General features: G+C 39.5%; 1 protein-coding gene across 1 annotated transcript in view; it reads right to left on the bottom strand.

Moving 5' to 3' along the window:
* The window catches only part of zeb1b (zinc finger E-box binding homeobox 1b), a 78349-nt gene that overhangs the window by 23396 nt on the left and 39338 nt on the right, over positions 1-15615 (bottom strand). The window contains exon 2 of the mRNA XM_063002949.1: positions 1415-1573. Within this exon, the coding sequence (XP_062859019.1) occupies positions 1415-1573 (159 nt within the window). The remainder of the gene's footprint in view (positions 1-1414; positions 1574-15615) is intronic.

The following is a 15615-nucleotide window of genomic DNA, read 5'->3' on the forward strand; positions in this document are numbered from 1 at the left end:
ATTTATTTAATAACTTTATTTAATTAGTTTTATTATTTATTAATCCTCAGAAACCACCCCTTCCTACTAAGGCTATGGAAGGTTTCCTGTATCTAGCAAAGAAACTATAACCGCTTGGTGGAAACATGCCAATCATAGGGCATCATTCACATATTCATTCACTCACACTTGGAGGCAATTTGGAGCAGTTAAATGACATTTTAAATGAAAATGTCATTTGGCCACCTCCGCATGCAAGTGCAGGATAAAATTAAAATTAACCCATAAAAAATTGCTTTTTACATCCACGCCATTGAGCAAAAATGCTGAGCTAGTTTGTGCTGTTTTACTTGGATATATGTTACCCTGCAGAAGCTAAATGCTTCATGATTCCAATTTCATGCTGTTCTTAAGAGATCTCAGCCAAAACTAATGCTATTCCTCTCTGAACCTCCTCAAAGGAGAGTCAAACTCTGTGTGTGTGTGTGTGTGTGTGTACATGTTTCTGTGTGTAAGCAATAACAGTATAACTCAGTATACTAGCTCTAATGTCACTGTGCCACCATGCTATCTATAGAATTCTAAACTGCTTTTTTACTTTATTCCAGTCAGGTTTGTGACTAGTCAAGCCCCACCATGAAATACTGCAACAGGAACATACCTTGGACAAGATGCACAGGGTAACTTAAATCCTAGGTTTCTTCAGTTAGAACTTAATACAAATGTTCCACACTTCCTCAGTTTATAGCACATCAGTAAGAATTTTTTCTGAAAAGAACACCCTGCCTACAGTAAAGCATAGCAATGGCTTGGTGATGCTTCAATCAAGTATCAGGAAATCCTAGCAGAAAACATCATGCCTTCTGTGAGGAATCTGAAGCTTAGCTGTCATTGGACCTTCCAACAGGACAATGATCCTATGCATATCTCAAAGTCCACCATGGCCTGGTTTCAAATGAAGTCCTGGAAGGTGGCTGAAGTGGCCATCACAGTTGTCTGACTTGTATCCCATAGAAAATCTTTGGTGGGATTGAAAGAAGAAGGTTGCAGCACAAAAAACCCAAGAAGATTAGTGAACTTGAGACCATTGCACATGAGAAATGGGTTAAGATTCCTTAGGAATGCTTCCAGAAGTTGGTGTCTGGCTATGCATTATGTTTGCAGCAGGTATTAATAGCAAAAGGGTGCTCTAATAGGTACTAAAGACACTTGTCATGAAGGGGTTGAATAATGAGACTGCAGTAGTCATTAAAAGTGGCAGTTTGTGTTGTATTTGGAGAAACCACTTGTAAGTTAATTGGAGCTGTTTAAATTGTTCTCCCTTTTTTTGGCGATGGGGGTTGAATAATTTTGACTGCAACTGTAGTATTTTCCTAAATCATGGATTAAGACATCTTATGCTCATACAGAAGATTAATTAATTCCAGGACATTACCATCATCCCATCTGTCCTCAGGGCCGTTAAGCTCTTCGTCATGGGCTATGCTGTCACCATCAGCTCCATCCATGGTTGGCCCCTCTTCCTCCACAATATGCAGCTTATCTTCATCATCGGAGTCTGACTGGCCTTCCAGTGCATGGCTGTAGTTACTTACTGCACAGAGAGAGAGGAGAGGAAAGTTTAGTGATAGATGTTCATAAAACAAATGCAATGATATGCAGATAGACTCAATAAATGAAGTGGATGGACAGGACGGAGGACAGGTGGAATGTTGGATTACAATGAACAGAAGAAAAGGGAGGATAATGGAACAAGGTCAAAGAAAAAATGCACCTGAAGGGTGTGGGAGAGTGGCATATGTGAGGGATAGGCTTATTTAAAAGGTTAAAGTAGGTAAAGAAGGATAGAAGACACATCTTTAGGGCATTGTTTTTTCATTGTGAGGAGTGTGTGTCTGCATTTACAAGTAAACAAATGGACACTTGACAAAGGATGAGTTAGACAGATATAATTGTGATTGGATCAGACACAGAAATGGGCTAGAGTAAGACAAAAAAGTGGAAGATCCTGGCAGTTTAGAGATAGAGTTGATATTTTTGACAAAATCAAAGTCAAAAAGTAATAAATAATAATTGTAACATACAGAGAAAAGTATTGGTACACTGACAGTGTAATGAATTGGTCAACACAGTGATGCAGCTTGTAGCTTGGGTGCCGCACAGCAACACAAATAAGTATAAATAGTGCTTATAATAGGTAACTGCAAAGTAAAAAATAGTCATTGTGGCAGTTCAAAGACAAATACTTGGTCATTGTGAAAATAATTAGTGACAAGATGCTGTGAGAAATAACTGGCAACAATAACATGGTGCAGAGGAAAATAATTGACGATTATGAGATCCAGCAAAACCTAATCAGTGATTTTGACATTATAGTGATTAAACAATGGTGGAGGGTGCATCAGTAATGTCAGTTAAAACAGACCTTATCACTATGACTGGATAAAATTAATTTGTACTGATGACATGATGCTGAGAAAATAAAATGATGACATGAATCAGACAAATAAATGGTCATTTGGATTCAGAATGAAAGTGCAATTCATAGAAGAGGAAGAGGTATACTGACTCATTACCAAATTCTGTTCAGTCTGGACGATAACGCTGATATATCGACACTTGCAGTGTACATGTTTCCAGTCCGACACTTAAGTAGCAGGATTATTTGCTTGGGCATATTATTTCCTGCAACCACTGTGGGAATTTTTGAATCAGGCTGAAGTCAGAGGACTGATTCATTCATTGTGTTGGTGCAGAAACAACATCCTCTTGCTTTATTGCTGTTAGTCACTGGAGACTGGCACCAGCCGAGTATATTAATACTACACCTACCATGTAAAGTAATAAAACATTTCAGGACATGGAAAAGCATTCAGGTTCTGCTACATGCATATTTCTTGTATATAATTTAACCACTTGTAGTTTTGGAAATGGAAAATTAGGCTTCCAAGTGTTATGTCATTAAACAGTTGATCTCCATCAGTGTAAGGTCTACCATTAAATTGCCAGTTTCCATTTTTAGATAAGGTTGAGTAGCATTGATTTTTCTGTAGTCAACCAGACAACCTTAATTAGCTCTCTCTCTCTCTGTGTGTGTGTGTGTGTGTGTGTGTGTGCTTGGCTCAGCACAACGTGACATTCTATTACAAGAGGGAATGACTGAGTGGTAGCCTCACCTATTGAGTTTTCATTCGTTAAGCTAAGTGCTGGCTGAACATTGCTGCTAATACCCCTGGCATAAATCATGCCTAAAGAGTCAGCTTTGCTATGCTCGGCAAAGAGAGGGAGGTGGGGTAGTGAAGACATAATGTTAAAGGGATAAGAAATGATCCTCATATCAATGCAATCCTGTTCCTTGTAATGTGAACGGAAATAAAAACCACATCTGAAGTGAAGGATTTTAAAAGAAGACTAGCTGTAGCAAAGACCAGTGGAATCTAAATTCTTCTGTCAGATTTACTCATGTAGCCTAAGAGTCATGCAGAGTGTTTAGCAACATGTAGGTGTTTGTAGCAACCAGTGTAGATCACACATTTACTAGGCCAAACTCCAGAATTTTAGCTACAATTACACAACACCACTCTGATAAAAAAGCAATGAGTGTCAATTTGGGTTTTCAAACACATTGCTGGCAGAAAGTACGTTAGCCCACATATAACTGACTGCATTATGTGAGGGTAAGATAATACTGCTCTGTGATGTGTCAGTGTGTAAGCCATTGCTGTGTACATAGAATGGAATTCCTACCTATCTTGACCTGGTGCATCTTGACTATTGCTACCAATCTAAAGATGCAAGGCCTAGCATGTGATTTCTTGAAGAAACACTAGACTTACTAATATCTACTGTTGATCTAAATAAAATGAATTGCTGTCCTTTGTAGCCAGAAAGTAAAGCCAATAATGCTTGTAAGGCTTGACTGATATTAGCAACATTTACTAAAGACCAATACATGTACTGGAGGTAGGGTTGGCATCATGTTTTTATTTCTGTGAACCATTTGTTAAAATGTTATCATGTAATCCGTCACTATGTTTGGATTTTATTTGTAAGTATCTGATTGCTGCCAGTATCACTCGAACAGCAGCTTAAAGAGGTTAATGAAAGAATAAGAGATTAAACCCAGTGCCTCAGGACTTGCTGTATACCCAACACTACTATCTGTTTATGAAAGATGTAAACCTCCAGTAATGGGAAAGTATTTTTTTATGGTTAAACATTATAAAAAAGTTGTACGTTGCCCAATCAGAAACTAAAGAAAACTGTAGGTGTGCCAAACATCTACCATCTTCTCTCACCATATCTTCCCCACCCACTCTTTTTCATCCCATCTCTCTTTTCCACTCATCTAAGTACCTCTCTCCAGCCCAGCCAAATCAATTTTCCTTTAAGAGGTGCAAAGTCAGCAGAGGGCTTGGCTATGAAGTTGAAAATCACAAACCACTCACACACACACACGTACGTCTGCACTGCTGGCCCTATCTACTACATTTACATTATGCTGATTTTGTGCTCTGTTAGTGCTGTAAGCAGATCTGCTCCATCTCTAGATTCTTTATGTTTCTAACATTAAAGACAAAGCAGACTGATTTAAATGTTTCAGAACATTTCTAATCTGAATCATGTACAGGCTATAAAACAGTGTTATATTTACCAGTGATTAACTTTTTACTTTCTACACTTAGTCAGTGCTATTGATGAGCTCATAACATTCATTCATTCACTATGACTAAGTGCTGTCCTGATATTGATATTGCATTCAATCACGTCATGTTTCACTTTTATTGAAAATATTGCAAAATATCATTAAAGCTTTTAAGTAATACCAGACTCAGCATTTAGGCAATCATAAGCAAAATGACTGGACAGTAAAATAGATTTTTGTTACATTTTCTTTTACTTTGTGCAGAATATTGAACTGATTATAATTAAAGCCATTTTAACTATGGCAGTGTTGTTTTTGCTGCTGTTTTCTTGGTGAACATTAACACTCAGATACATATTATGTATAATAAAAATGTCTGCAAGAAGCAATTTAGTAGAGGGGGCTAAGTCTGAACAAGCCCCCAAGTAGAAAACCCAAGTAAAATGCCTCTACGGACAAAATGAGACCTTGTACACTTCTTGCATATTAACAAAAGCAAAACATCTCATTTGAAATTATTAGCACAGTAAATCCACAACAGGTTTAGCTTAAAGTGATTCTGTTTCTGCTAGACTTTGCCTACAGTTGCAAAGTGGCACACTGGCGTAGCAGGTAGTGTGGGTGCTGCACATCACCACCATGGGAACCTGGGTTTGAACTAAGTTTTGCCTCTGGTCACCTTCATCATCTGTGAGGAATTTTGCCTATTTTTACTAAGTCTGTTTGGGGTTTTTTCTGGATAGCCAGGTTTACTTCCATGGTTGTACAAAATCCATTTTAATTTGGATTGGTTATAAATCATTGGAAATGTTGCAACCCTGAAAACGAGTGACACAAAACAGGTGACTTGTTAAGGTTTTACCTTGTTTCTAAATGTGTGCAAGACAACCAGCATGGTCCTATCCCTCCTGACAATACAAATACAGCAGCCACAAAACTACATATCCCATCAGGCAGTTCATTAAGGAAAGCGCATAGGAACACCACAGTGTAAATTGTGTGAAGTGGTTTGGCTGTGAGTGATCCATAAAAAAAACGCTTGCAGCCTGTGTTTCAGTGTCACACCTGAGAGAGTTTATTACTGCCTGCGGGAGCTACATGCAGCAAAAGTGACTAAACAAACAGTCGATAAGAGAAATGGCCAACATTAGTTTGGCGACAAACAGAGAGCGCTGCAGTGACCTAACGGAAACAGGGTCATTAAGCACTGCATAAATTACCATTAGAAAATAAAGAGCCACAACAGAATGTTAACAAACACAACCTGACAATGCAGCTGGTTTTCCCAGGAACACATTTCAGAGGTGACAGTGCTTAAGACCTGGCTTTGGGTGAATAACACTGTTTGTACGGGTGCTTTCTTGCATACCTGTTTAAATATTAAAACCCACATTGGTGTCCAAATACAAAAGCCGCATTTGTTTACAGAACATACTGTGTTATATAATCAAAGGTTCAAGAATATTGTCAATGCTTATGTGTTAGTACTATGCATAAAGCATCTATAGTATATTTGTCCTGATCATGAGCAAGGCCATGTGATACTGCTGCTCATGTGATGTGTGTATAGATGGACTGTCTTACTATTGTCTCCATCATGTCTCCATCATGTCCCCATCATGTCTCCACTATGTCTCCACCATGTCCCCACTGTCCCCGTCATGTCTTCTGGACTAGTAATGTCTCCACCATGTCTCTATCATGTCTCTATCATGTCTTCTGGACTAGTAATCAGACAGTTGGTGGTTCAATCCCCACCACTGCCAGGTTACTGTTGTTGGGCCCTTGAGCAAGGCTCTTAACCCTTAACTGCTCAGACTGTATACTCTAACTGTATTGTAAGTTGTAAATGTAAATGTAAAATTTACCATGCAAAAATACTGAACCTACATACTAAAGAAAAGCCGGTCAGATGAAATTACTAGAAGTTACTTGTAATAGTAAAAAAGTAAATAAAAGTACTTTCATTTACAGTTATCATATCATAGCATGAGGTGCAGCTTGGGGGTCCGCAGGCCACTAGAGGGCACTTTGCGGCCCTCACATGGTCTGTGGCCAACTGGTTGTGAATACCTTGCGTACAGTATTTGTATATTTTGTTAAAGGTCTTGCCAAAATTATTAATCACGATAGTCATAATAGGGTGGTTGGGTGGCGCTGTGGTAAATGACGCTTGCCCACTTCCACTGGGGTGGAGGGTTCGAGTTGGTCAGGCGCCAACGTACAGACATGATTGACTTTGTCTGAAGGGGTGGCTGAGGCCCCGTGATGGACATCATGACTCTTATTAACGGTAAATATAATACAGGGTTTTTATTTATTTGAAGCCTGTATGACACTCACACAACAAATCTGGTGCACTTTTGTCATTACAAGCAGCACTATGTTTTGTGACAGTTTTGTGACAGCAACGGCTCTCCACAGACAAATTTTAGATGATATATAGAGTCATATCACCCAGCTCTAAAAATAGTCATTACAGAAAGTGTGCTACATCAATCTGTGCACCAAATAAATAGATTTTTTTGTATATGTGTCCAGCAGCTTTAAAAATGGCTGCACTGCCTGATCTCAACAGCCTTCTGGTCTGAGGCCACTTGTTTTCCCATAAGGCCTCAGTCCTGGTTTGATCTCCAAGCTTCTAATGAAAGCCAACATGAGTCTCTGCATTTAAGCTGCCCATTAAACCTGGGGCCCGCAGGCTGACACCTGCCGTGGCCTGCCGTTAAATGCCACCTAACCTGAGATCTACATAATCCTACAGTGTGCCCAGTCACGCACAGCCAGACTAGAAAAACAACACATACAGTGCTGGAAAAAAAGTATTTGCCCCTCACCCAATTTCTTCTGTTTATATAACATTAAATGTTTCAGTTCTTCCAACTAATTTTAATACAAGATGAAGACAACATAAGTAAACACAACATGCAGCTTTTAAATGATCATTTAAATTCTTGAAGAAAAAGATTTATTTGAAACCTAAATCACCCATGAGGAAAAAGTAATTGCCACCCTTGTTAATAACAACTGCAATTAAACATTTTCGAAAACTTGCAATGAGTCTTTTACACTGCTGTAAAGGAATTTTGACCCATTCTACTGGCCGAAGAATAAAATTCAAATCAGGACTTTGACTCAGCTGCTCCAAAACCTTTCAGTTTTGTTTCAGTCAGAGGTGGACTTGCTTGTGGGCTCAACTATGTTTGAGCTTTGGGTCACAAACTTGCAAACTCCAGGATTTTCTGATAGAGAGCAGAATTCATGGTCCCACCATTATGACGAGTCATCCAGGTTGATGGACTGGCAACCTGTACAGAGTGTTTCCTAGGTTTCCTCCTACGAATCAGACACACTGTGACCCTGACCAGGATAAAGCGGTGGTAAAACAGACCATGAATGTAAGAAATGAATGAATTATTATCCCTAGGTGTGAGTAAGTGACCCTGTGATAAACTTGTGTCCCATTTAGGGTGAATTTCTGCTAACAGTGTTACTGAGTGGTGCTGAAACCCTTGGGTTTGATTATATGTTGTGGTTTCTGAATACGAGTAACCCTTTCACATTTACCAAAAGGTCACAGAGGCAGCATGTAGTTTGCTTGTTCCTTTAGAATGTGCTAATTGAGGTGTAAAAGTGGTGTGCTGGTCTAACTAAAATATATCCAAAATCTATTCCACTATACCTTCATTACCTGAGCTTTTTAGACATACAGCCCTAATAAGAATCTTACTTGTTCTCTACAAGTGAAGCAGCTACAAGCCCCTGTAGTGCAAATTAATCAGCCCATCCACTGAATTAAGAAAAGAAAATGCTGATACATCATTTAGAAGTCCATTTGTAAGATTTAATGTCAATAAAATCTCAGGGATAAACTGCGAAGGCATTTCTTCACTGTGATAGACAGACCTGCCTGCCAGATTTTGCAGATTCAGGTTTTTACTACCCAGCAGATGTTGCAGTTTACCTGTAGTTTCATCCTCAACACCCTTAAGTTTCTGGCACGAGAGCTTTAAAAATCTATTACGTTCATATTAATGTTTTCATTCCAAACGTTGTGTTAAGGGATCGTGGGCTCAGAGTTAATTTCGGAGGGGAAAATAGGTGTTTGTTTAAGAGATAGGCAGAGAGCACATGAGTGATGGTTGAGGGGCTGAGGCGGCTTGCTGTGCTTGATCCTCCAGCCCTGGGGAGTACTGCTATGTCAGGAATGTCCAATCATAACACTTACTCTGAGTGGCTGTATCATGGCGACACACTGGTGTGTCAGCTCTTCCTAGCTTTTTTACGACAGACACGTTCAACACAAAGCTGTACATGCAAACCTAAGTACTACAAGTAATCTGTACTGATTTTACCTGCTTTTAAATAGTAGTAATATAAACATTCATCTTGTTAATAAGGCCTTAACTGCCTATTTAATGCATCTAAATATACTATGGCAATACTTAGGGTCCTACTAAATTCACTGGGAAATGTGCTTAATTTCATGGACCTCGTTTTTCTAAAAACCATAGATTTCACAGATTTTTAAAGAAAAGTGCAAGAAAACATACATAAAATAAGTGATAGAATAAATGGAAGCTACAATACACAGCACAGTCTACTTTATAGTTAAAAGACAAAAATACTCGTCCGTGTATTTCACAGGAAATGGCTCATTTCACGATCCGTGATGGGATTTTCATGGCTGTGAATTCGTTAGGGCCTTAGCCATAGTATATTTAGATGCACTGAATATACTATACTATGTATACTATGGCCATTCTTATTGACTCATGGGTACAATTAACAAAGTAATGTCAATCAAATAATCAATTAGGTTGAATATTATCCCAGATCTAAATTAGCATTTTTAAATCAATGCCTATAATGTATGTTGGTTTAAATGTAAACAAAAAGTTTTATAGTTGCAGTTGTAATGTAATTCATTAATTGGAGCTCTATCATACCCAAGTTCCTTAATACAGCTCATTTTTTAATGGTGCATCAGGGTCCTTACAAAACAACAAACCTCATGTTTTCTATACATTTAGTCTGACAGAAAAACAGAGAATATTATCACAACCTAGGTTTTGTACTTAAGAGTTAAGGGTTAAAGGTTAAGAGTCTTCCTTTCAGCCATCAGTCACTGGAGCAACTATTTATAGTACAGTAAATAAAAGCAAGTCGATCTTCTCTCCAGGGTATAGCATTTAAGTGTGTTAGTGGGGCTACTATGGAACAGGCAACTAAAGAGTGGATGTTGATAGAATTATGCCTGTTATGAATTTTCTTTTGGTGCTCTGCCCCAAGGACCCAGACCCTCCCCCAATCATTTTAGGTATAGCATAGGATTCTTAAGTATAGCATAGCAAAGTACCTGTAAAAACTTGACCTGCTTTTGCTTTAAATTTGTACACATTACTTTGCAATTAAATATTATTTTAATTCTGATTTAAAAATCCCTTACAATTTATTTGATTAAGATAACTGAACACTTGACACTTCAAACCTTAAATTTCTACAATGCAATTTCAGACCAGGCTTCAACAGTTATGTATGTATCTTGGACACAAATTCAGACACACTGTTCAATCCTGCTATATGTCAGTCTCTTTAAATAGTGTTATTACAGGATTCATTTAAATTGATCAAGTCTCTTCAATATTTGCAGTTTTGTCTAATCAAAGCACTTATATGCATGCAAATCAACTAACATTTACTAAGAAGTGTAAAACCAAGTCAATTTAAACATGTTATACAAAACCATGGGCCAAATGTTTATATATCTGTTTCATGTCATGTGGCAGATCAATGTGCTCAGGAAGGTCAGGGGTAACTGCCCTCATCTATACACATCAGCTCACAGACATCAAAGATTGGCTGGGGTCACATGATTAATGAACACTTGAAGAATGCTGTTCCGTCTACCCAGAGAGCCGCACCAATTAGCTCCCAGTTCCTAACCATCAGTGACTTATTACATCAAACATGTGACTTCTGGATAAAAGGCCAAATGATTTTCTGCTTTGCAATTTGGGAGCTGATATTACTTTAATTTTATTGTAATTTTCCACCTGAAAAAGAATAAACAGTTAAGCATTTTTAGAAGAGTTTAAACTGGGCGTTTTACTCCTGGTACCACTGTCTACATCTGTGGCCTGCAACAGCCTGCATTCTATACCATATAAACATCTGTACATTTTATCTCCAATCACAAGACACCACAAAAGAACAAAAGGAACACAATAAATCCCACTAGACTTTGTTGGTCTACACCATATAGGCACGGTTACCTCAGCTTTGCTTTCATCCACATCCACAGTCACAACCTAAACCACATCCCCACCCAGTATTTTTCGTTGAGCCTTTTTTTAAACACACACTTACCACAAAAAGAAGGAACCAACACATCAAACAAAGCCAGTCACCACACACCTCCACCTTAACTATTTAAGTTAAATGCTTGTGTGTGTTAGAGAATAAATAAGTGAATCAGAAGTACATTCACATTACATGACACTGATGTGCAAGAACAAAATACATGAATATTTTAGTGATAAAAGGAAGCATGACAGCACAGTGCAATATGCATGTGCGGCAATACAAACTAAAGAAAATGTGATACTTGACAGTATTGGATCGGGATTGTTACCAACATCTACTTGGGGCTTTGAAATGGAAAAATGAGATCAGACATTCCCAAAGAATATAACAGATTATAAGTCGTTAAGGGTGGCACAATGGTGCATACAGTGGATAGTGTGTATGATGTCACCTATAATGTTCTTGGAACTTGCAAGTGTTTTTCTCCTGGTGTTGGAATGACTTTTCATCTGCCAAAGCATGTCAATAGCAGGACTGGCTGCATTACAGTGCTCCTAGATGTAAGTAAGTGATTAAATGGGTGCAGTCCGAGATTTATTCATTCATTCTATTTTACAAACCACTACATCTTGTTCTTGGAGCAAACCGTCCTTATCCTGAGGCAAACTGGATTGCCCAGGTGAAACCCAAGAAGACAAGAGGGGAACAGACACTTCTCAGTACAGACACTGACCAGAGGAAACAGAATTAAACCCAGGTCCTCAAGATCCATGTTGCTATGCATCACCCACTCTACCAGCTGTGCCACCAAAATACAAAGGTCTTACTCTTCCGAGGTGAGAAATGGTGGTGGGGGTTTAATGTGGTTTGTTTAGTTCATCTTAGTTCGGGTGGTACTGGGTTATTTATTGATATCTATCACCACTGATTTATATTTACCAAGCTACTCGTCATGGTCAGTGTCACAGTGTGTCCAGCGGCACCTGGAGAAACTGCACGCAAGGCAGGACTACCCCCTGGACAGTCAGCAACCCTTCTCAGGCCAGCACACACTCACCCATTTACATACTTACATTTAAAGCAGCCAATTTACATTCTGCATTTTTTTGTGAGAAGGGACAAATTGGAGAACACACAGGGAATCCACACATGCCATACTCCTCACAGACAGTGACTGGAAGTGAGGATTAAATCCTGGTCCTCAAGACTCATGCAACCCTGCACCCAGACCACCATCCGCACCACAGTGCCTTCCTAGTCTATCCTTAATTTTAACTGAAAACTGACTGCAGTTAAGTGAAGTGATTGTATAATGCAACACCTGCTCTGGCCTCTAGGAGACGCTTTATTCCCAGGAGACATTTCTGCATTACTGTATACTTATCAATTCTCAACCATCCACTGTGAAATAAAGGATGACACTCAGTGCTGTTGTGATGAGCTAATTGTGGTGCATTGGAGTAAAAAGACTGATCATTTACATACACCCCCACACCAGTGGATTTGTTAAAGCCATTTATAAATACAGACTAAAATGCACAAAAAGTGAAAAGCGAGTGTGTATGTGTGTGTGTGTGTTGTGTGAGCTAATCTTGCTTGGCCTAACTGGGCACTTCTAAATAAGGTCAGAGCGAGCATTCATACCTGTGCTATGATAACAGAACCAGAGCACTGGCAGCAGTGCTGACTCGGCTCTGTTTACGTTTGAGGTGAGACCAACCCCATTCACGGGCATAATGCTCCCACTTCCTCAGACACACAATCCGGGGGGTGGGAGACTCTAGGCACCAGCATGCCAAAATGTGACCTGTTAAGAGATTTCTAAAGCTTACATTAAGTGTAACCACTTGCTGGTTTTATTACATACAGCATACGGTCACAAGTATGTGAACACCTGAATACAAGCTTGTTGGATGTTCAATTCTAAAACCATGGGCATTAATATTAAGTACCCCTACTTTTTGGGTTACAACAGCCTTTACTCTGCTGGGAAGGCATTCCAGAGGGAATCTGTGCCCATTCAGTCAGGCAATAAAGGAGTTTCTCCTCACCAAACTTATCAAATCATGTCTTTATTGTCCTTTTAAACAGGGACAGAATTATGATGTAACAGGAAAGAGCCTTCTCTTGCTTTTACCATAAAGTAAAAACCACATACTTTTGGCAGATTACTTAACCAGTTCACTCTTTTTAAGGGTGTCGTGGGTCTGTTGGTAGAATTCCTATGCACAAGGCAAAAGCACACCTTGGACAGGGTGCTAGTCTATCACAAGGCAACACACTTTCATATATTTACATCTAGGGATAATTTAGAACCACTGATTCATTTTTGCATGTGTATGAAATGAAATCAGAATACCCTCAGAAAAGAGAAACTAGCAAAACTCAAAACCCAGGTGAGAATCTACCCCACTTATTATACATATTTTTATTAAACAGTTTATCAACTGCAGGAAATATAAGTGTGGGAATGTATTTTTTCTTGCAATTGATCGGTACACTGACCAAGTAACTGACCAAAGCAGTTAGTACAAAATGTATTCATTAATAATTAATGAAACAAATTGATTAACATTATAAAGCTGTATGGTGACAGCTAACCTAGACAGGTACACCCAACCAGTCAAATCCTGGCATCTCGATTAAGCCTAAAAATATAGAGGGTGGCACTTAGGGTGACGACCTCTCTATATCCGACTGTAACCTAAATTTACTGCAAAGGATTCAGCTGTGCCCATATGGCTGATCGTAAGTCTGTGGTGCATGGCAGTAACAAGAGGTATGGGTGGTATGTTACAGCGCTCATTACTTTATCAGATCACTGCTGGTCTGCTCTTTGTCTGCTTACCCTGTGTGTGTTGGGGGTGGGGGTGGGTGTGTGTATACGTGTGTGTTTTGTGATAGTTAAGTGAGGAAACATCTGTGATGCCGCCTGGTCAGTACACATGCTTGATCAGTAACCATGCTTGACTAACTGGCTGCCCCCTTACCAAGTTTCACTACCCATTTTATTTTTCTCTATTTCAGAATCACTTTCTGTTTGTGATTTTCCCTTATAAAGTACTGCAAACCCCGTCGGTAGGTCTGTTCCAGTAAAGCACGTTGTAAGGGTAGAAATAGAAAGTCCCTTCCGTGTAACACCACAGACAACCAAGCTAATGGTAACAATACAAAAAAACACACCTGTGTGAACAAAAAAATATTAATAGGCAGTTTATTCCCCTGGTTCTTAGTTGGTTGGGAATTTCTATTTCAAGTGCTTAAATACAAACAGTTAAACAGAAAAATCTCACAATGCATTTTGTATTTGTCATACTCATTACTCGGAAATTAAAACTAGGATTCCCATACGTAATGCCAAATAATTCATCAACAAAGCATCATGCTACATTCATCACTGTTTCTTATGTATTCTGAAATGCTACTGGTGAAACTGGCAAGAGGTTTTTTTGAATTATTATGACATAAAGCTCTTCCACATACCGCTTTAATTCAGTACTGTGTGGAGGACTTTATTTTTAAAAATGGGGAAAAAAAACCTTTTTTTGCTTGCTTGCAGAATAACCAGCCAACATAAGTAGCATACATACAGTGTATCACAAAAGTGAGTACACCCCTCACATTTCTGCAAATATTTTATTATATCTTTTCATGGGACAACACTATAGAAATAAAACTTGGATATAACTTAGAGTAGTCAGTGTACAGCTTGTATAGCAGTGTAGATTTACTGTCTTCTGAAAATAACTCAACACACAGCCATTAATGTCTAAATGGCTGGCAACATAAGTGAGTACACCCCACAGTGAACATGTCCAAATTGTGCCCAAAGTGTCAATATTTTGTGTGACCACCATTATTATCCAGCACTGCCTTAACCCTCCTGGGCATGGAATGAGCTGCACAGGTTGCTACTGGAATCCTCTTCCACTCCTCCATGATGACATCACGGAGCTGGTGGATGTTAGACACCTTGAACTCCTCCACCTTCCACTTGAGGATGCGCCACAGGTGCTCAATTGGGTTTAGTCCATCACCTTTACCTTCAGCTTCCTCAGCAAGGCAGTTGTCATCTTGGAGGTTGTGTTTGGGGTCGTTATCCTGTTGGAAAACTGCCATGAGGCCCAGTTTTCGAAGGGAGGGGATCATGCTCTGTTTCAGAATGTCACAGTACATGTTGGAATTCATTTTTCCCTCAATGAACTGCAGCTCCCCAGTGCCAGCAACACTCATGCAGCCCAAGACCATGATGCTACCACCACCATGCTTGACTGTAGGCAAGATACAGTTGTCTTGGTACTTCTCACCAGGGCGCCGCCACACATGCTGGACACCATCTGAGCCAAACAAGTTTATCTTGGTCTCGTCAGACCACAGGGCATTCCAGTAATCCATGTTCTTGGACTGCTTGTCTTCAGCAAACTGTTTGCGGGCTTTCTTGTGCGTCAGCTTCCTTCTGGGATGACGACCATGCAGACCGAGTTGATGCAGTGTGCGACGTATGGTCTGAGCACTGACAGGCTGACCTCCCACGTCTTCAACCTCTGCAGCAATGCTGGCAGCACTCTAAAGCCAACCTCTGGATATGACGCCGAACACGTGGACTCAACTTCTTTGGTCGACCCTGGCGAAGCCTGATCCAAGTGGAACCTGTCCTGGAAAACCGCTGTATGACCTTGGCCACC

The sequence above is a fragment of the Trichomycterus rosablanca genome, chromosome 10 (genome assembly GCF_030014385.1).
Source record: "Trichomycterus rosablanca isolate fTriRos1 chromosome 10, fTriRos1.hap1, whole genome shotgun sequence".
Taxonomy (NCBI): domain Eukaryota; kingdom Metazoa; phylum Chordata; class Actinopteri; order Siluriformes; family Trichomycteridae; genus Trichomycterus; species Trichomycterus rosablanca.